Source organism: Dermochelys coriacea, chromosome 10, assembly GCF_009764565.3.
Source record: "Dermochelys coriacea isolate rDerCor1 chromosome 10, rDerCor1.pri.v4, whole genome shotgun sequence".
NCBI classification, from domain to species: Eukaryota; Metazoa; Chordata; order Testudines; family Dermochelyidae; genus Dermochelys; species Dermochelys coriacea.
Genome location: NC_050077.1, coordinates 18,806,663 through 18,830,213, shown reverse-complemented (window position 1 = coordinate 18,830,213; position 23,551 = coordinate 18,806,663). Strand labels below are relative to the sequence as shown.

General features: G+C 39.3%; 1 protein-coding gene across 1 annotated transcript in view; it reads left to right on the top strand.

Moving 5' to 3' along the window:
- XYLT1 (xylosyltransferase 1) overlaps positions 1-23,551 on the top strand; it is a 329,653-nt gene that overhangs the window by 258,524 nt on the left and 47,578 nt on the right. The window contains exons 6-7 of the mRNA XM_038419801.2: positions 4,593-4,673; positions 22,500-22,716. Coding sequence (XP_038275729.1) covers positions 4,593-4,673; positions 22,500-22,716 — 298 coding nt within the window. The remainder of the gene's footprint in view (positions 1-4,592; positions 4,674-22,499; positions 22,717-23,551) is intronic.

The window sequence follows — 23,551 nt, the reverse complement described above, 5'->3', positions numbered from 1 at the left end:
CTAAGGCATTGGATAATGTGTGATATTGGTTTGTCACAACCCTCCCCTTCACTAGTTTAGAGGTAATAGGTGAGAGGCTCTTACTAGTTTCTGGATACTGTTGGCCCTGGCCCAGCTTGCATGCTTCCTTACTGCTATGAAAAGGATCGGTATGTAGACCACTGTCACTTGGTTGAAGACATTATTCAGATTAAGGTCATGATTCCCAGTTCAGCCAAAGAGGGCAAGATGCAAACCCAAGGAAGGTGACTTGCCTTTGTGCTCCTGACCCTGAGGCTGTGAAAATCTAATCTACCTCTGCCATTAATGGCTCCCAGGGACTGTTACAGCAGCCAAAGATCAGGCAGGCCTCACCTTTCTTTTCTGCTACTTCTCCTGCACCACCAGCTGGTGGAAGGGGTAGCCAGGTGCCACAATAGCAGCTCTAAGCCATTGAAGATACCTTCTACCCAGGGGGAAGCCTCTGGGGTCCAGTTATAAATGGGAGTTAGAGCAGCTTTGTGCTGCCAGAGTGGTGCAATGTGTCCTAACCAGGTATTAAATCTTTCTTAATACAAAGTTGGGCAAGTGAGGCAGTCTGATATAATTTTCATCCATGTTTTCTGCCATTATGTCCAAAGCTAGCAATCTCTTTTGTGAGTTCCAAATCAACAAGATACTTACACACATTTATAACTTTAACCATGTGTGTAGTCCCAGTGAAGTCAGTAGAAACTACACGTGCTTAAATACCTGGCCACATTTATGGCCACATAACCTAGCCCCTACATCTTGTGAAATAACATTTTCCTTTGCCCCTTAGCGAAATGTTCTGCAGTGCATTCTTGTTTCTGGTCAGATTTACAGAGCTAACCGAACCTTTGACCCCTTTCTGGTTTCTCAGATCCAGGGATGAATTTGAAAGAATAGGACTGCTCCTGCTTCTACTGATAACTCTGGCAAAACTCACATTGTCTTCACTGGGAGAAGAATTAGACCAAATAGTTTTAGCAACCATTGCCAGAGACAATAGCAAGACCTAATGCTAGGGGCATCACATGGTGCTAGCGGCATTACTGCTAGAGAGCACTTAGGCAATGCTGTAGTGATTATGGTTAGAGGCATTTGAAAATACAGCACTAAAGTTACGTTCCTCTATGAAGTAACTGGGACTTTAGCTGCTCTATTTAGATGCTTTTAAAAATATAGGGACCTATGAGATGCTGAGCATTTTCAGCTCCCTTACGGTGTGGAAGGTAATAATGAGGAGATGGTGCTCAACACCATTGCAAGTTCAGACTCAGAGGAAGTGGCTCACAGGAAAGGAAATTAAAAGTTCTATAATATTTGTGCTGCTAGAGCAAGCGTAAGCTTGAATTGGTTGAGCACATAGATCTAAACGTCAAATATCTAGAATGTTTTCCAAATGAAAGTGGGATGTCAAAACTTGAGAAGAATGATATTTATTTTAAAAAACAAACAAAATGTGTAAGTTAATTCTTACAAAATATTTGATCAGAAAGAGAACTAAAATGCCACCAACTTATTCAAGAGATGGAGAAAATGTCAAAAGATTTGAGGCTGTTCATTATCGTGAGAGCTAAAAATTAGACAGAAAATTACAGACAGTAATTTAAAAAGCAACAACAGCTGAAAACTTTGTGTGGCAGGCCTGGTTTCAGATACGTTTTGAAAAGCACAATTGAAAAGTGAAACATAGATTGGTGGGAAGTTTATGTTAAGGAAACAATAGAGGAGTATTGACCAGTGTGGGGTGTTAATTTGTTTGATTTGATTTTATCCTCCAAGCAAATTAAAGTCCAAGCACCTCTAAACTTCGTTATACTTTTGTACATCATCCTTGCATGCCAGCGTTTGCCTAGAAACTTGCCCTAAGATGTCAGTCATTGAAACTATTTCATGTGGAAGCATTGCTAAGTAAATTCACTAAATGCCTATTCATCCCAGTAAGATGGAGAACCACTGAAGCAGCAAATGTGAAAATCTGCACAGCTTACTACACAGAAAGCAGTTTTCTCAGGATGCCAAATTGAGACACAGAGTCTGACCCTGGGAGGCATTAAAGTTCACATGAGTGAACATGGAAGGAGGGTCTCAGGCTCCTACAATCTAGCCATTTAAATTGGTTGATAGACAGATATTCCAATTGGTCTAGACTCAATCAATAGTTAACTTGGTCTTTATTCATCCGTTCGGTAATGAACTGTTACCTATGATGATGTGAGAGTTTGTAAATATAAGGTACTTAGATGCTTTGCTAGTTCGATAAAGTCCCCAAGTTATTACTACTGATTGCATAATTTTAAAGCATTTTATATAGGGAACTTGTTTAACTTGGTTTGATATGGCTTATAAAAGTGGAATGTTTCCAAAATGCTGTACCAGCTACAACTATTTTATCTCTGACTTGACTGGTATCAGTTGCATTATAGACCATTGCCAAAAAGGGTCTTGTATCTCTTATTTTTAATGTTACGTTTTTAAATGTGAGTCAGTAGCTGAAGATCTATCTATTCATTAGAATTTTCTCAAATTTCCTAAATATGTTGAAGTAGATAAATAAAGGAGGAAATATGTTTGTACCTTTGTTGAAGTAATAGTGAACCACTGGAGCAGACTCAAATACATAAAGTCTTGTACATTTAGGCTCAAAATTTGAAAACTACTTAAGATTTGGATGCCAAATAACTGATGAATGGAAATTAGCCATCCAAATTCCTTTGTTCCCATTAATTTTATTGGGAATTTGGCATCCAAATTCTAGGTAGTTTCAAATTTTATCCTAAACATCCAAGAACTTATGTATTCCACTTTTATACACCACATTAAGTCAAGTTAAATAAGTTCCCTGTATAAAAAGCTTGAAAATTGGCATTGAAAATCTCAGTCTTAACCTTTTTATTTATAGGAGAATACTGTGCAAGTGCAGAATTAATGTCTCCCCACATATTGTATTTTCCCCCCCACGAAAATTGATCAATGCACCCCTTGCAGACAGTAGTGGGGGGCGGAGAAGGTTACATCTGGTTCAGGAGTCAGGAGCAGCTGGGGAGATGTAAATCACCACCTTGCGGATGGGGCTGGGCGCTCTCTGTCCCTCTCACTCATTATCGCAGTGTGCCTGGAGCCGGGGAGGGGCTAGGCTGGGGACGCCCCTGCTGGTGGCTTCTACCATGTGCTGGGCTCCAGCTGCTAATCTCAGCTGAAGTGGGGGAAGTTCCCTGCCCCCACACAAAGTGGCCAGGGCTGGGTCAGACCCACCCCCAGGAACCTCCTCTAGCTCCAGGAAGCTCTGCAACCCCCACATTTCCTGCCCCCATCACTCCCCATCTGCAGTGAGAGGAGTCACTGAATGGGGAGCTGTCCCCTGTCTGCCCAACCTCCATGAATCTGACCACCCCACGTCCAGAACTCCCCTGCTGAGCCCCACTCCCTGCTGAGCCCTCTGCACTTGAACCCCCACCCCGCTGATCCCCCATCTCCTGCACTTGGATCCCCACCCCACTGAGCCCCAACAAGCTGCACCCAGACACCCATCCTACCAAACCCCACTCCCACAGCACCCGGTCATCCCCACTGAGCCCCCTGCACCCAGATCCCCTTGCCAAACCCCATACCCCCACACTCAGACCACCCCCACTGATCTCCAACCACCTTCACTTGGATTCCCCCCCACCCCAGAGTCCCATTCTTCCTGCACCTGGAAACCCCCCTCCCCCCAACAAGCCCCTGTGCATCCAGATTACGCCCCCCCCCGGAATCCCCACTAAGCTATCCACACCCAGATTGCCCCACACAGAACCCTCTCACCCTACAGCTGGATCCCCACACACTTGGATCCTGCAGAGCTAAGCCTGCTTGCCTCACACCTGGATCGGGGGTGGGGTGGGGCTGGACATGTATGCAAGACTCTGTGGGGCCTTGGGGAAGGGATGGCATGGGGCGGGAAGAGGCGGGGTGGGGGCTTCGCGGAAGGGATGGAGTGTGGGTGGGGTCCGGGGCTGAGCAACCCCCAGGGAAAATTAGGCATGGGTACCTGTGTACAGATCTGATCTGATTGTGTGTGTTCAGAGCCTGATCTACAGTGACAAAAATCTACTGACTTCAGTGACAAAAATCATTGTTACCAACCACGTTTTACTCCTGTGAGTATCACTGAGCTGTGATTGTGATTGTGCTGTGAGTGTGAGCCCAATTCTGTTCCTCTTTATGTGCATCAGCAAAACTGCTTGTTAAATTGACTCTCAGATCCCACGTTAAATTTTCAAGACTTGCAGTTTAAAAAAAACCAGCATTTTTGGCTCATAAACTGAGCACATTTGAAATAGAAATCACTGAAAGATAATAAGCATGCCTTTCTTTCTATCCAGTAGAACCAGTCTGTAAAGTTCAGCAAAACCAACAAAACACTTTCAGCAACATTGTCCTTTGGAGAGGAAAAGTGTGCATTAAAAACAGTGTTACCGTAATAGTATCTTAAAACTATGCCGTGAAGAGTCCAAAGGGTCTCAAAATGAGAAATAATAAACATAACTCCGTAGAAGACAGATTTCTCTATCTGATTTGCACATTTTTTGTTGTTTCTTTCACAGGACAAATGATCAGCTAGTAGCGTTCCTGTCCAGGTATCGCGGTATGAACTTCTTGAAGTCGCATGGGAGGGACAATGCAAGGTAACATGACTTCTCTTAAGTTTGTTTTGGACATGACAAAAAAGTTAGACAGCATGGTTACTTTCAGTATGTCTCAATGAAGGAGTCCTGAGTTCAGGAGACTCGCTCCATGAAAATGAAACTGTGTCTTGGGAATAGTTGTCTCTCACTCTTGCATGGCTGCTCCTGCATGTTATCTACAGAAGAGCTTTGGTGTAGAGAAGGGCTTAGAATAGATCGCTGCTTACTCCACACTCCTAGGTAGAGGTGGGTTGCTGAATCAGAAGGTGGGGAGCTGAACACAAGAGATTTTCTTTTGTTCTCAATTTTCTCAAACAGCCTAAGTAGTTTTACAAGTGCAAATGAGCATTTTCTAACTCATTTCTGTATGCAGCAAAAATTCTGTGTGGTGGTGTTCTATCTGTGTTGGTCCCACGATATTAGAGAGACAGGGTGGATGACATTAAGAGCTCTGTGGAAGCTCAAAAACTTGTCTCTTACCAGCTGCAGTTGGGCCAATAAAAGACCCTCATCCACATTATTTCTGTAGCAAAAATTGGTAGAAGTAGCATAGAAGTCACACACCATGTTAAATTCCATGGCAGGGTCCTATTAGGTTCTATAATGGATTCTTTAATAGAGTTTTATACTGGATCAATCACAAGTTACTGGTCTTGATGCCAGAATTACTAAAAATCTATGATGTGTGTTAGATAGAAAGTCAGACTAGATGGCCCTGGCCTTAAAATCTGTTAATCTATGAATTCCTTAACAGGGCTCTATCATGACAATGGAGCTCAAGACTAACAAAGAAAAATATACTTTTCCCTTTATTATGTTTACAAAATCAAGCCTTAATCTTAGAGTAGGACTTTAAGAAACAATAATAAAACTTTGCATTTATGAGATGCCTTTTCCCCAAAGGTCTCAAAATACTGTGTAAAGATGGATAATATTATTTCCATATCACAGATTATTGAATCCCTTCAATCCCTTATGTTTATAATTACCCCCATCTGTATGTCGTATCTTAATTTAGACCCCAATCTTGCAACTGGTTCCATTAGCACAGACCCCAGAGACTGTGTGAAGACTCATTTGACTTCAGTCATGTAGATTTGATTGCAGGTTTAGCAAGCTAAATCACCAGGTCTGGGTCTTCTTCTGTGTCCTGTAAAATGCCTGCCACATCTTTGGTTATGGTACAGAAAATAAATAATAAGAGAGCAAGCAATACATCCAGGGTCACAGAGCCAGCCAGTGGGCGAGTCAGGAATATAAACCAATCCCTTGACTGCCAACTTGCTTTTGCTGTAGACTGACAGCCTCCCTTTTGTCCTTATTTAGATGAATTCTTCACAGCGTTATCATTCTAGCAGTGTTGTGTATGCAGGGCTAGTATTGCATTTGGTACCAAAATATATTTGAGAGGGAGTTGTATAAAAACAAGTCAAAAATATAAATAGCTTTCAAATCATATTCTCGGGTTTGGAAATACAGCTCTTCAGTGTGATTGACAGGCTTGGCTGTAGTTGGCAGTACAGTTAAATTGGAAAAGCAATGGAAAAGGTTAGGGAGATGCATTCCATCGCTTTAGCTTTTCTTCTATTCTGGTGCACTTGATTATCTCCAAACATTGCAGCTAGCTAACTAAAATAACTAATGAATTATGACATTCATGCATAAAGATGGGATTAAGATGCCAACTTCAGCTGGGACTAGAACAATTTAGATCAATTAAATGCACTAATTTGTTATTAATTTAATAATAAAATGTGCTAATGTGCCACTCGTCCTCTCAGAAGAATAATATCCCATTTTATTAGTTCAGCTGTTTCTTTTGAATGTGTAACTATGTAAATGCCTTTTATCTTAATGTGACCATACACATTTTATTTTACTCCTGACATGGTCGTATTAATGTTGCAGTTCATCTCTAGATATGGAAGGTCTTTGACTGCGCAATCTCACCTGCTCAAAATAAGTATAGGCAATACTTGAGTTCCTTTTGCCTTCTGATGAAACAGCTGAAAACAACATATTACAGGAGCAGGTTTAGCATTGGCACCTGGACATTTGCATTATGAGCTTCAGGCAGACTCAGATGTAGCATCAAAACAAAACACAATCTCAGAAAATGAAAACTAATTCCCCGCTCTATTGGGCTGGGTACTGGGCAAATGCACAATGGGAGGAATCCTCCTCCATCAGACATCAGTGTGGAGGAGTGGAAGATCTTTGCGGCCGCAAAACACTGGCCCTTGTTTGGCTCTGTCCGTACCATCCCCTGCATGCTGAGATCATGCATCCCCCAAACAGCCCTCATTCTGGCCCTACTCCTTGGGTACCAGAATCCCACCAGTTCCATTACAGTGAAACCTCTATGGATGTGGGAAAGATTTGCCCCTATGGTATGTGAATTATGACAGTCTTTGGGCCTGATTCTTTGTTGTCTTGTACCTTGTGTTGTCATTGTAGCCCATATAGGGGATGATATGACCATGAGGTTAGTGGGATTCAAAAAGAGGATTAGACCTTACATGAATAAGAAGGATAGGCAGAGTTATAATAGTAAATATTTAAAACAATAAAGAAGAGCTTTGGAAGGGCTATAAACCTTCCAGCTTCAGGGGGTAAGTCAAACTCATAACTATTGGGGGTTGGAGGAAACTTCCCTTTGTGACCTTATCCCATAACTAACTACTGAAGAGTTTTTTCCTCTGAAGCAACTGATGTTGGCCATTGTACGAGCCAGGATACTGCACTGAATGGGCCACTGGTCTGATCTACAGTGGCAATTCCTATGGTCCTAGGTGTTTTCGTCAAAATATGAAGAACCATTAATACAAGAGTGCAGTATTTAAAACACAATTAGAGCAAAGTATAATCCCTAAGGCTATCTTTTTGAATTCATGGGTGAATAACTGCTTCTAAACAATAAGCTTTTCAACTGCCTGAATCTTCTTTGTAAACAACTATCTACACTCTGAATTTAAAGTTACCATAGTCTGGTTTGTACAATGGAGAGCGAGGGAGAGAGAGATTAAAAAATACATCTTAAAAATGAAATGCTTATACCTCTCAATTACAACGTAGTTTGTATTCAAGCCATGTAGACAATCAGTACATGTTTTACTGCCAAATATGGATAGAAACCATGCTTCCTTTTATAGAATGAAGTTTTCTTTTAGTTATGCCAAAGTCATTAAAAAGTACATCACTCTGATTTTCCTTTAGTGGCTTCAAAAAAGAAATGAAGGTGGAAATGTCTCCTTAACTCAGCAGGAGAAGCATTATTTTCTTAGAGAACTGGATGTATGAAATGAAATTACATACATTGGCTAGAGTTATTACATCGCACTTAGTGAGCAACACTTACCTTTTCTTCTCTTTTCAGCATCTTAGACTATTAAAAGCAGAAGAATAACTCCATAGTTCTATAAGCTATTACAACTTGGCTCACCCAGAAGATATTTTTGACAGGAGTGGCACCTGGCTGGTGTATTATAAAATACAAAGACAGTCAAATGTGACATCTTCACTGACAGTCAGGAAAAGACATTTTTTTAGAAACCCTGCCACAATAGTCATTTGGGGAACAGTGTAAACATGCTGTGATTGTTGGATGCTGTTAAATCTTAAGGGAATTGGAAGCTCACAGACAGAATGGAAACAGTTCAAAAAAGTTCCATTAATTTTTTTCTGTATTGTTTTATCATTTTCTTTTTGTTTTGGATGTTTCCCCTCCCTCTTGTGTCACATAACCCCGTCTATAGTCTTGAGTTCTAGAAAACAGATAGACATCCACTCTAGAGCCGCTTAGTAGGCATGTCCTTACGGTTTTCAGCATCCGGCAGTAGGAGCCAATCTTATTCTCACTGGCAACCTTAACTCACCGTGATTCAGGATTGGTTCCCAAAATCCTCCAAACCTTTACATCAGATGTTTAGTGAGGTAGGTGCCATTTTCCAACATAGCACATGCTACTCTGGGTACTGTATATTGTGTTAGGTAAACGGTTGTGTTAGGTAAATGGACAATATTACCTTTGTTATCTATTTCTAAGCAGCTAACCTGAATACTGGAGAATAGAACATCCAGTAATTGCTGCTGTATTACTGTTCTTATGAATCATCCATGTAATACCCGGTTTCAGAGTAGCAGCCGTGTTAGTCTGTATTCACAAAAAGAAAAGGACTTGTGGCACCTTAGAGACTAACAAATTTATTTGACCATAAGCTTTCGTGAGCTACAGCTCCCTTCATACCCGGCACTACTAAGTACTGTACACAAAGTGCAATTTACTGTGCCTGATGCCAAAATATTTTTAAACACTTAGCTGCTAGAAGCCTGTACATTCTTAATAGTTCTGAGGTACCAAAGTATTTGTTCAATGGCTTACTTAGCTGAAATTTCACACCACACACATTTCAGTACTGTATCATCCTGAAATACCTTGATGAGAAAGGTCTATTCATTGCCAATTGAAAACATAGTCCAGTATTTGTAGACACAGTATATCAGCTGAAATAGTAACACTCTTCTTAGTATGCAAAGCAAGTGCATTTACAATTTTTATACCTTACAGTCAACTTTAAGATCCTCCCCATTGCTTCATAATCAGTGCTAGAGGTGACATAAAAACTGCTTTTACTTGGTAATTTGCCTTCTCCGAGCTTTTTCATTTTACTCTGTTTAGAAGATGGTGATCAGAAGAGCCCAGTACAAAGGAAAACAAAATAGGCTGAAAGTGAGGGGAAAAGATAAAGTAAGATCAGCTCAGATGTCCTCATAGGAAAATAGCCTGGGATTGTTTTTAGCAACGTGCTGAATGAATGTGGCTTGTGAGTACCGAAACAGTCTCAGTCACCAGCCCAGATACGTGATGTGATTTGAAGTCCTCCTAGAAAATATTTTGTTGTGCACAGAGAAGAAGAGAAAAGAAGAATTATTGGTTGAGAGAAAGCAAAAAGGTTACATGAAATCTTTTGTGCCTACTACTTAACAACTAGCTGCTGATTTCATTTTTAATTGTATAAACAAATAATATTTTGTGTTTCCATAGTGTCTTTTCACTCAGCAACCTGAAAGCACTGTATAAAATAACTGAGTCCAGCAACTCCCCTTTAAGAAACGCAAATATCATTATCCCCATTTTATCCGTAGGTAAACCAAGAGCTTAGTGCATGGTGAGTTTGTGTGTGACAAGCTAGAGTGTAAATCTACATCAAAGAGCATAGTAGAACCTCCAGTGCACTATAGCCATAAGTGCCGACTCCATGGGTGCTCCGGGACTGGCGCACCTACGGGAAAAAAACAGTGGGTGCTCCGCACCACTGGCAGCTCCACAGATTAGTGCCTTCCCCCACCCCCAGCACCTCCCGCCGCACCTCCTACCCACCAGAGGCCCCACTGATCAGCTCTTCCTCCTCCCTCCCAGCTCCTCCCACCCGCTGATCCATGGCATGCAGGAGGTGCTGGGAGGAGCGGGGGCAGGAAGACTCGGGGCAGGGGTGAGGGTTTGGAGGAATGGGTGGAGTGGGGGTGGGGTCTTGGGCGGAGTGGAGGTTAAGCACCCCCCAGCAATTAGGTAAGTCGGTGCCTATGACAAAAGCAGAGTCCATACAGAAAGTTAGTTCATGGTGAGCTGATGCTATGGATTCAGACCCTGGCTTGCCGTGTACTAAATCACCGTGTAGACAAGCCCTACATCACAGAAAGGTTAATAGCCTGATTTTGGAGCTCTGGGTGCTCAACACTTCTGAAAATCAGTGAAGAAGTGACTTGCCCAGAGTCTCACATTGAGTCATTTGGAGAGCTGTGAATGTCGCCCACATGTCCTCATTCCCTTTCCCCTGTTCCAGTCATTTGCTATGCAGATACCAAGATGATGAGCACAATATAAATACCTAGATAAACATGAAAAATAGTCTGGTGCTGGGTGGACGTATGAATACTATCTACACAACACTTTTTTCTTCAAATTTTCTATCAGAGCGACCACCAGTTGTGCTCCATCTAATGTAATGGAGCTAATGTAGACTGGGCTGTCTATGTTGTATAGCTAGATGACACGGTGCTAAAAACTGCCCTCTCTGTAATCTAACGCTCCCAACTTGGCTACTGCTCGTGGCGCTGCACTGCTGAGAAAGGTTATAGGGTGGGGGAGAACACTAATATAGAGAAGGCCATGTAGTGGCAATTAGGTACGTAACAACCATTTGAATTTGATGTTATTTGACCTGTATCTGTGGTAAAGTCACACTGCACTACATATGCTTCACTAATAGCTGATTTTGTCCTTTCAGTGTTGTTTATTTTGGGGGACAGAATGCTAAACATTCGCATTGTGTGCTCTTTAAGATTGAGAGAGAGTTCTTACATTTTTATTCTTGTAACCTCTGCTGTTGTGTTTTTGAAAACATCTCATTAGTGAAGAATGGTGGAGAAAAGGCCACAAGACAAGAAAGACTTGGAATGTTCCTCTAAGGCCATGTATAAAGAAGGGAATTTTAAGAATCCATGCTACTACTAGTCCAGCTGCATCAGGGCAAGCTCTGATAGAAGCCATTGTAAAAAAAAAAAAAAAAAAGCTCTGGCAGTTTCCAGTGTTTAAAAACATGCCTCTGAGGATTCTTTTCTTTGAGTGAGAGAAGACTCTGTTCCCTGACCTGCAACCCTAAAATGTTGAGGAGCTGTGAGAACTTCCAAGAACTTCTTGCCTTTGAAAGTTTAATTGCAAGAAAATGGAAAATACCTTTCAAAAATAGTGCAAGCTAAATCATTAGAAAAGGTGGAGAAGGAGGAGACTTTAGAAGACTTTCTCCTAGCCAATATTTAAGGATGGGATGTGAGAACAGAATTAGATGAATATATTGGGCAAATTCTAAGTGTATAAAAGAGGCAGGAAAAAGAAAGTAAGACTTTTACTGTACAATTGGACAAATTCAAATAAAACCGCACAGATCCCTTATAAGGAATGGACTAAAGGTGTGTCTTGGTGAACCCTCAATAACATTCATTACAGGGTATTCTAAGCTCTGTGGATATTTTATTACAGTAAATATGTCATTAATCGAGATGGGTCATGTGGATCATATTATTTTCACGAGTAGGGGATATGTTTGGTACTTTGAAGAAACAAATCAAAAACTGTGCATTACCTTGCAGTTTTTGCCTTTAATTAAGGAAATTGAGCTAAACCTTAGGTGTCCTGACTTTTCTAGCACTGGACCAAATATCTGCCCAAAACCTGTTTGCTCAATAAACATGGAACCATTTAAACCATAGCAAACATGTGGTTAGAAAATACTCCCAAAAATCTGTTAGTTTTCTTTTCTTTTAATTATCAGTGCCAACCTGTTTAACTTGAGAAGTGCTTTGTACTTGGATGCCATTTATTATTATGATTGATGTCAGGACATAATTAATATTTAATCTCTAATCATTAAAGCAGATTTCATTTTCTCTCGTGTTGTTTTAAACTTGCATATTTATCATTGTTTGATATTTCCCTTTACTTAATCCAATTATAGCAGCTGTGTCAAAATGATAATTAACATCACAGTTGCTATTACCCTCTTTGCCAAGTTTGAGTAGAATGTTTTCAGGAGGAGGCTATCTTTGCTTTTTTATTTTGTTTTGCTTCTATTTTTTTCTTCAAACTTGTATTTAAAGTCTCATCAAAATTAGCAGGCAAAGCAAAATTAGGTTTTTCTAAATGTCTGTTAATTGCAGAAATAATTAATTTCCTGTCAGTGCACCCTCCACCCAAAAGAGGTGTCAAGGAGACATATTGATATTTTGAAAAAACTTTCTCACTGGAGAAACTTTTAACTGTATCTCATTTAAAACATAAATCCATGAGCCTTTCACATATTTTCCATAAATATTTTTATGTTTCTTAATTCCCTAACTCTGCCCTGGCAGCGTCAAACACTATATATTAGTCCCTTACTTCGCTAGGATTCTATTTTTCTGAACTATTACCCAATCACTTTTCTCTTATACAAATCCCCATTTCTAATTTCTTCCTTTGAGAAATCAGAGCTATAGTATAATAACATTGGGTGGTGTGCAGGGCTGGATATTTCCAATAGGCACGGTAGGTGCAGGGGAAATCTGTGTGTGTTGGGCACTGGGCAATGGAGGGTCTAGACAGGGCACTGGGCAGTTGTGGTGATGGAGCTGTGCCACAGGGTGCCTAAAAGTAAAAGTGGCAGGATCCCTGTGTTGCCCGTGGCGGTTTGGAGTGCCGAGCCGCATTTACAGCACCCATTTGGCAGATTCTCTGTTTGTTTGGGCCCTGTGTAATCGAGATGTGGATTTTAAAGTGCTTTGGGGTTTTTTTTTCACTCTTACAGAGTATCACAGGAATTGGATCTCAAAGAGTATTTTCAGCATGTTTCTCATGCATAAAATACTGGTTGCTCACCTACATGAAGTGTTCTTCTGGGAAAAAATTCCCAGCACATGAAAAATCAATAGGAATTGTGGCAACAGGTATTTGTTGCTACATCCCTAGTTATCAGGCTCCTTTTGCGTATGTGTGATCAGTATTCTTAAAATTGAAGGGTGAAATCCTGGCCCCACTGAAAACAATGTCAAAGTTCCAATTGACTTCAGTGGAGCCAGGACTTCATCCTAAAAGTTATTCATGGCATGGACTATGTAGATGGGGGTCTAGCACATTGAGGAAGCTACCGGAAAACAAATAATAAATAGTAATAATAATTTTAAAAAGAGATTTTTTTTTCCTGTGTCCATATTTGTCTTCCAAGCATTATCACAATTCTACCAGAAATAGTTTTTTGTTTGTTCGCTTATTTTTAGTTTTGAATTTGCATATGAAATATCCCCAATCTCACTATCGAAAATTCATGGGAGAAATAAATTCTATACCAACTATATAATTTTGTTTGATGTTTGTGCTATTGTCATTAAAGCACAAGGGACTTTAGATGGCTAGTATTGTACTGTGTTTGTAATATCTCCTTCAGACCACAGGAATTAAAGCAAGATAAGAAATAATTTCATTTTACGCTTGCAAGGACTGTCATCAGGATGCTTTAGTTTTAACACAGTGTAAAATGGGCTACATTTTGATTTTTTCCCCCATCTTTTTTTATCTGTACTCAGAGTTTTTTCATGTTCTTTTGAAACAGCAGGGAATTCTGAATTCTGTACTTTTTTCACACCCAATTGCCTATCATACCAGGAGGAACTCTGCCTAATCTTGACAGACTAAGTAGGTGCTATTTCTGTTTGACACTGTTCCCCTCTCTACCTTGGTCTCCATTTATTGTGAAATAATAGGGGGAAAGGCTAGGTCTAAAGGTTTTCAGTACTACAAAAAAAGCATCTTGGGGAGTGTATTGCAAGATTGTGTATATGAAAGCAGGTGTGTTTTTTCCTCAAGTATATGTCCCTATGGGTGCTCCACCATAGAAGGTGCATGCACCTGTGCACTCTTGACTGAAGACTGTAAAACAGAGTCTGTGGGCCTGGACCTGCTCAGAGCAGCTCCTCAGGCTCCTATACAAGAACATATAGAGAGTCATGGACCTGCCACCACTCAGTTCCTTCTCAGTTGCCAGCAGCTTGAGATGGAGCACTTGGTGTTGACTGTTCTACAGTTTACTACCAATTCTCACTTACTGTGAATTTTTCTTTTTCAGAGTTTGTCAATGAGCTCAGTCAGATTACACCTGGCAGCTCTCATGGCCTTCCGCTCACTCATTGAGGGCTTCTCAGTTTTTGTCCATCTACCATGACCCGATTCATCAAGGGTTTACATAATGTTTCCCCGTGTACAGAACCCTGCTCCTGCATGCAACCTTAATTTCATTCTCAGTGCCTTAAAGAAACCTCCATTGAAGCAGTGGCTTACCTGTTCTCTCCTCCATCTCTCCCTCAGGACCTCATTCTTTATAGCTATCACTTCAGCTAGATAAATTGCAGAATTCGGGGTGCTCATGGCAGACCCATTGTTCACTACCTTCTACAGGGATATGGTCACATTATGTCCCCAGTGTCATTTCCTGTCTAAGGGTTTTTCAGAATACCATATTAATCAGGAAATCCATCCACCAATGTTCTATCCAGTGCTTCATGCCTCCAGAGAGGAATCTAGCCTACAGACACCTACCTGTCCGAATGGCTCTTGACCTCTATTTAAACAGAGCCACGGCCTTCAGTATCTCTCCCAAACTCTTTGTATCCTTTGCTGAAAGGATTTTTGCAGTCTCATAGCATTTTAAGATGAAACTCAAGACCGACTGTGACAGTCTTTGAGTGGAAAAGGGCTGCCTTTCATCCTTTGCTGAAAGGATGAAAGGCAGCCCATTTCCACTCAAAGACTGTCACAGTCGATCTTGAGTTTCATCTTAAAATGCTATGAGACTGCAAAAATATAGCCTCTTCACAGAGTAACAGCATGCACCACTAGGGTTTAGTCCACATCTATAGCCTTTCTGAAAGATGTTCCTATAGCAGTAATCTGCAGGCCTGCAACTTGGTTTTCTATCTGTACGTTTGGCAAGCATTACACTATCTCACTTGCTTTCAGAGCTGACATGACATTTGGTGACTCAGTCCTCCGATCTGCCTTGGATTTGCCTCCTCTGTATTTACCTCGACATTGAGTTAGTGCTTGGGAGTCTCCTATCCTGGAGCATCCATAAGGACATAAAACCAAAGAAGGAAAGGTTACTTACCTGTACAGTAACTTGAGTTCTTCCAGTTTTGCCTCTCTGAGTGCTCCACCTCCCTCCCTCCTATCCATCTGCTGCAGAGTCTCTGACTTTGCAGTTGATGAGGAACTGAGTGTGGCAGGTCCATGTCTCCCTATGTGCCCTTGTCTCGGAGCACGGAGAGCTGCTCTGGGCAGGCATGGGCCCGCAGACACTGCTTTACAGTCTCCGTTTGGGAGTGCACAGGCATGCACACGTTTTGTGTGGAGCACCCGTAGGGACAAAACATCTCAAAGAATCCAAGGTACTATACAGGGAAATAACTCCTCCTTTTATTTGACATCATTTGGCACAAAGAGGAAACTAAAACTGAATGAATTATTGGCAATTTCAGATTTTCAAAACATATATAATCCATATTAGAGCTGCACTATTTGTAGGAAACAATGGATGAAATTGCAGCCCCATTGAAGACAATGGGAATGTTGCCATTGACTTCAAGAGAGCCAGCTTTTCACTCTCTATTCAGTGTGTGTAACCTCTCTTTCTGCACATTAGATTTAGATTTTTATACACTTGCATATTGTACTAGATTATTCAATGAATGGTTTATTCAGATATATTTCAACCTAGAGATTTTTCGCAAACTTTTTGCTGTACCAGTTGCGTGACTATTTGCAATTTGCTATGTGTGCTCTGCAATTGGTGAGCTACACAACAAGGTATTATTTTCTGCTTCCTCACTGGATGATTCCCCCTAAGAGTTTTCAAGATGGTTGCATAAATATTTCTGGTGGACAGACTCATGCGCATACCTGTTCATACAAATATTTGCCACACTTTCTCACCAAAATTAGTTGGCATCTACAGATGTTAGTCAAAAGTAAATAGCGGGCTGTGGATATAGTCAAAGCAGATACATGGGTTTTGTTCAAAGATGTTCATAAATACCTTTTTGTGGTATTATGTTAGCTCCTAGCACTCCAGCTTTGACACTGGCTTTTTGCTTGTGATGAGTTGTTTCTCTAATGCATCTTTAAATTTTCATTCATAGTGGTCAGTGTCATGTAGCAAATAATGGTAACAAGGGGTCGGTAGGTGTGCAGCACATCTGAATAACTGTGAAGTCTCAGCAGCAAGCCTTTTAGGTAAGAAGCCAGAAACAGGAAATATTTACGAAAAGGAAACTGGCTCTCGGTTAAAAAATATACCTCTCTGAGCCAAGGACCTTTTTGTGATAAAACCTACTGGTCAAGTTTTAATATCTGACAACTTCCTATGTCAGCATAAAAGCTTTGTTCATAGACTTTGAAAATATGTAAAATAGGAACCTTCTTTATTTAATATATTGCAAAAACTGTCAGGAATATGCATCTTTCTGCTATAGAGATAGGAATAAAAATAATTGAGAATAAAATATAAACTTTTTGTGAATTACAAAATCAGTCTGGCCTTGACTTTCAATCGAATATTTTCATATATAAAATAATACATGGAAAGCGTGTTATAATAATCATGAACAATTGTTCACAAGACAATGAAGTTTTGGTTAACAGATAACACTTTAAAAGAGCTATTTAAAAATTGAGTTAAAAGTGCTTTCAAGTACTACATCCATTTGTGAATCCATCGGCCATTTTTGTGTCTTTTCAATCACATTTTCCTATTTTAAAAATTGTTTTTCTCTCCCTATGATGAGTCACAAACAAGGGAAAGTAACTGCCTAGTATGGAAAAAGAGTGAAAATTTCTGTTCACAAAGTGCTTTCAAATGCACAAAGTAAAAAGACTGGGGAAAAAAGGGGGAAATAATTTTCTTTCTCTAATTTCTTTCAGGTATAGGTGTCACTTGCAACAATATTACACATCAGACAAAAGTATGATTTTTAAATTGACTGTTTTCAGAGTAGCAGCCATGTTAGTCTGTATTCGCAAAAAGAAAAGGAGTACTTGTGGCACCTTAGAGACTAATAAATTTATTAGAGCATAAGCTTTTGTGTAGCTCACGAAAGCTTATGCTCTAATAAATTTGTTAGTCTCTAAGGTGCCACAAGTACTCCTTTTCTTTTTGTAAATTCACTGTGTTTCTTTAAAGTCCAAATATACATTTAATAGAGCAATTCCTTGTGTTAAATAATGCTCAATATCAGTAAATGTAACATAAAACAACTGTATAGGAATTAGTGTGAATAGTTCACTTTAATAAATATATTTAAAGCTGATTCTTTTTAGTTGTGGTTGATGGTGTATGTTCAATGTAGAATATCTGTCTTTATAAATGTAAATTTAGCAGGGCAAATGTAGCCTTGGTGTAAATAGGTCAAACTCTGAAATCACTGTGTTTTTTCAGTGCACTCTGACACAAGGGCAGAAGTTGGCCCAGCATGTATTTGAGAACTATAACTTTGAGTTATTATATTTGGGGATGAGTTAGTATCTGTTCCAAAACCCACTGAAGTCTGTCAGTCTTCCTTTTGGGTCAGACCCCTAATGAGGTTTGGAGCAATGCAAGTGGTTTTGCTTGTCTTAGTAGTTGACAGAAAGGTTTTCTCTTATCATATGAGCATTAATAGACATTACATTTGATTTCAGAAGAGCAACAGGAGCTGGAGGCGGGAGGGAAGCATGAAAAAGTACCAAAGAGAAAAGAGATTTGCAGTGAGCTTTAGGGTTTTTATTTTATAATTCCATAAGCCTATCTGAAATGAATTTGTAAATATTTTCAAATGTTGTAAAGTGAGAGCAGGGTCTTGAGACACATGTTGTACCCCTGAGCTGTCTAAACCAGGGGTCTCAAACTGAGGGTCGTGACCCCTCGGGGGGGGTCACAAGGTTATTAAATGGGGAGTCGCGAGCTGTCAGCCTCCACCCCCAAACCCTGCTTTGCCTCCAGCATTTATCATAGTGTTAAATACAAAAAAAAAAAAAGTATTTTTCATTGGGGGGGAGGTGTCGTACTCATTGGTTTGCTGTGTGAAAGGGGTCACCAATACAAAAGTTTGAGAAACACTGGTATAGACTGCTAGAGTGTTAACCAAATGGAATCATTGTTGCAGAAGAGAAGCTATGGGAGATACAAGGTCTAGAGATTTTAGACATTTTTACAAAGTATAAAGATAACAGGCCCAACTCATGAAAGAATCCCCAGCCAGCCTTCCATTTTGCAAATTCCAGCATTGCATCTGCAGCTAATTGTGAGCATAAATGGCAGCATTTACACATGTAGCTGCCTGGTTTATGGACACAATCAGACAGACATAAGAATGATATTTTTTGTGCCCTCAATTAGATTCAGGCATAACCGTACACCCACAAAATTTGAGGCTCTTTTTGAAAACAATGTCTGTATCTGCATGTAATTCTGTATCTGCATGTAATTTTACAAATATAAATCTTTGTCATTATAAGAAAAATAGTTCATATATAAGTTTATTTACAGAACATTAAAATTAACCAATGCACTAAAACAAAAGGCCTTTGATGTGGTAGTATATAGGAGATAATCAAAAGCAGAACAATTTTATTTCAGTCCAGTAGTCTTATTTTAGCCCTTTTTTCCCTCCTGATTTGACTCTTTAATCCCTGCTATCTTTACTTCCTTGCTTCCAAGATTTATCCCTGACCAAGAGGAATGGGGTGAGTATCTTCATCTGATACTGTTCCCAATTCCATCAAGTTCCAACCCTTATACTTCACTAGCCCTGAAACATGCTTGAAGAAAGTGGTTTGTTATCTACTCTGACAACTGTACATCATCGCCATTGCAAATTAATTTGTGATTACCTGAGCTCTGGAGACCTTTGTGTGTAGGGGCCTTGGCACCCTTACTTCCAGTTCAAAATGCTGGAAAGCCGCTGAAGTTATCCACTTTGGCTAATGTTAGAGAAATCTTGGTGCTAAATCCATTTTTTCTTTAATCTGGGAATTATCATGTAGCTCTCCTATTGTGTAAAAACCCCAAGAAGGACAAAGGAGATGGGAAATATACTATTGTCTGTGCATTAACCACTCTCCTTCTGAAGTTTAGCATGGGATGAAGTTGGTGCAGTATTACAATTTGTAGGAGCTTAACCAAACAAGACTAAAGAAATAGACATTTAAATTTAAAGACTAAGAGTGAAATCTTGGCCTCTTTGAAATAAGTGGGAAAGCTCCCATTGAATTCAATGGAGTCAGAATTTCATCCTTATATATACACATATATTTGCGTGACTTGTTCTCTGAACATAGTTGGTTTGAATGCTGGCTATGTCTCCTTGTGGGCAAGTTTAAGTGTACTTTGATTTTGTCCGATCTGGAAATTATTGCAGCACAGGCAAACTGAGAGGATTTGCCACAGAAGCTTGTTAGCAGGTTATTGTTGCACCCATATGTTATAATGTCAAGTATGTCAAGTAAAAAAATAGGGAGTGTGAATTTATATACACCAAACAGGCAATCATCCTGCTGAAAATTATTTTCTTCTTTGTCTTAATATTGTATCTCATGCAATTTTGAAGCTGTTATATTATTTTAGGTAAAGTTTACACACATAGACAGCAGTTAGCAAAGGAATTATCCTATTAGATAATCCAGGCCATTCCCCCTGCCAGAGTAGGGTATGTTCCCCGATAGAGTAGTATCAGTCAAATACTACAATCAGTTTGCTTCTGATAGTCTTGTTCTGTAGGATTTTAGGATTGGGGTTTACCATGCAAATATTGCATGCTCCCAACAACTTCATAATTCTCTGTATATGCTGTTACACACACACACAGAGAGAGAGAGATGATTATTTGGGAAAACATTGTGTTATAAATAAAGCTGTAAGGCCAGATTCACTGAGACATCCCAGCCATGAAACTGGACATATTCTTTCAGAGCCAGCTTTAGCTGGGTTTTGCTTCTGGGCAGAGGGCAGACCCATCTAATATTCATGTAATTTTAATGCTTGCAATTCTATTTATTTATTTATTTATCTGTTTATTTTGAGGGTAGTGTGGGGGAGTGCTGTTCACAACTAAGGAAGCTTCTTTTTAGTAGTAATAGGACAAAAGTCAGGAAGTTCATGCAGACAGCAATTGAGAGAAACTAATAGGAAAGGACTCCTACATCCCTCTTAAATATGATCAATAACATCCCACTATTTCGTTAAAATAATTAATCTGAATGGTCATTTCCAGCTGCTTATTTTTTGAGAAAAGTAAATAAATGACCAAACTTTCAGGCACGTCAATATTTGATTTGCAGATAACTGCATAAATATTGAATTTGAAGATTACTTTCCAGAGGACTGCATTAAAATTGCAAGACTTTTTCCATTATCCCTCATAATGGAACATGAAATTAGAAACTTGTTAATGGAAAGAAAAAATTCTCAACTCTTGTCTGAAAGTTCACATAAATTTCACTTTACGTTAACAGTGTAGCTTTTCTTTTCTAAGTTCCAGGACTGGAAAGGTACATATTAGACTCCAAAACTAGTGGGATTTAGACTCCTTTTACCAAGCATTTTGTCATTAGATACAAGAAACAATCAAGTTATAGTTCTGTCTTGGTTTCTTCATTAATTCTAGAAGGAAGCCCTAATCAAGGAGTTAGCTTGCTAATGGGCAAAATATCAAGGTTTTAGGAGATCTGGTAGTTCATAAAAGTTTTTGTTTTGATTGTTGATTCTTTTTTTCTTGGGGTTGTGTATCTGTGACGGGGATGGGGTGCAGAAATGTTTTCTTCGTGTCTTAATGAAAAAAACAGAGAAAAAATATTACTCATTAAAAAAATACTAGTAGAGTCGCTTCTGTGAAGCATCACAACACTCAGCTCTTTCAGTGTAACCTCACTACTGACCTGTAATAGCATTTTGTTCCACATCTTGGTCTTTCTTGGTTCCCAAAATGTAGTGAACTGGCTTTCCCATGTAACCATTGGGACAGCCATCAGACAGCACCACACAAGTGCTGGCTTCCTTTACTTTTTTTTTTCTGTTTCTGAATACTGTCACAAATGTTCTGTCTTTTAAATGTTTCTTTGTAAAAAGTAATAGATAATTACAGTGTTCTACAAAACCAAGGGTTTGGGGGTTTTTTGACAAATAAAACACAGGTCTTTTGCTACTGGCAACACAATTCAAGTTAGCCTGCAGCTCCAGAACCCAATGGTTTTATGGTCTCTGACTAATACCTGATGGACATTTGTTGAGTATAGATGAGCCAGATGGTGAACATTTGTTACTTCTCAAAATACACAGGCAGTCTTCAGTACTGAAAGTAGAGATCTGCATTATGACTAGAAGGCAATATCCTTCCTAACATTACATTACTGGATCAGCTAATTTATGTTTCTCATTATTCTGCTTTCTATATGGTATCACTTTCTGGGAAGTAACTCTGAAAATGGTAAAACAAATAGAAACCTACATCAGGCAGTCACAAAGCCACCTGTGAGCCTGCAACCCATCCTGCTTTCAAACATACCTTGATTTTCCAAGTCTATTTCTCTTGCTGTATTGGACTCAAATAATCAGTGTCCATAACATTTCAATTCCATCATTGCTTCTTATGTCTGTGGGTCAGCAACAAACAAAAAAGATGTCCAGTGTTATTTACTCTAGACTTGAAAGTGAGGGGGGAAATGTACTTGTTCTATAACAAAAAGTAATAAAATTTTACGTCTGATTTTATGTGCCTTTGATAGAAATGTACGTGGAACAATAATTCAGCAAGAAAATAATTTCCATTTTCTGAAAAGTTATTAATTATCTTTCAAAAGCAATTATTTGATTTCTTTAAAAGCAGAAATCAATTAAATCTTAAATATAAATACCTAGATTTTCTCAGTGATTTTTTATAATGCAGTTCTGTTTGTAATGAGTTAATGAATGTTATAAACATATTACAGACATGCGGCGCATGTGTAATGGATATTTATAAGGACATCAGCAGAAAGCGTATAGGTGTTTATAAGCAATTGATTGACCTTTGGACTTTAACAATGTATAACAACTGATTCATTATTTATTAAAGTATTTATTAATCTTTTATAAGCAATTTATAAATGGAACACTCATATAAACCATAACCATTTATTTCATTTGTCTGTAATAGCTTCTTTATTTTGAGTGCTAGTGATGTTAAGAAAACACCAATTAACTTTTCATGGCTCCCTTTTCTTTTTCCTAGGTTTATTAGAAAACAAGGTCTGGACAGGCTTTTCCTAGAATGTGATACACACATGTGGCGCCTTGGAGACCGGAAAATCCCAGAAGGAATAACTCTGGATGGAGGGTCAGACTGGTTCCTATTGAACAGGAACTTTGTGGAGTATGTCATCTTTTCCAGTGATGATCTGGTGACAAAGATGAAGAGGTTCTATTCGTATACTTTGCTTCCCGCTGAGGTGTGTGGATTTACAGAAGCTTCACTCTTCAAAGCTGTTGCTAGGCCTGATGCAAAGATCACTGAAGTCATTGGGATTCTCTGTGTTGATTTCAGTGGGCTTTGCATTGGGCCCCATGTCTGCTTAACAGAAAGTAATTTTACGATGATTAAGCCTTTTAATATTTCAACTAGTTTTTTTCCTTTGGTTGGTTATTTACATTTTGAACCAGTTAAACTATTACAGAGTAACCAAAACTTCAAGTTTCCTTTCCTTACAAATGTCCTTCTATAAAGACTTCTAAAAACTAATAGGGATGGAGACCCATATCCGTAAGTAGCTTTCCTCATCGCAGTCATCCCTTTTATTTAAAAAAAAATTAAGTATGTTAAAATGAAAGGTCTGCAAACAAAGATTTATTGTTCAATTCAAAACTCAGCTGGAAGGCACAGTCACAAATAATCTAGATCACTCAGAAATCATTCCAGCTCTAAGTGATGCAGAAGGGAGTGCAGACTAGAATTTGTTTCAGTCTAACATGTAGCAGTTTGTCAGGAAGGGTGTGCGTTATCTTCAAATAGTGCACACAGTCTGACATTTTCACAGGTTGTTCTTTCACCAGAAAGAATAATTGATTTCCTTCATAAATTGTCAATATTTAGGACCGATTCACAGAATTTCTGGAGAGTTTTTGCACTGATCCCTCTTGTATCTCTAAATGTATTTGAGAGCATCACCTCCATAATCATTCAGCTGTGGGATCTCCCAGGATGGATGAAATAAACAAACAAAAGTAGATGTTCCATTCTGAATATGATCCAAAAGTGTTGTTTAGATGTAAAGATGATTCCTTGCT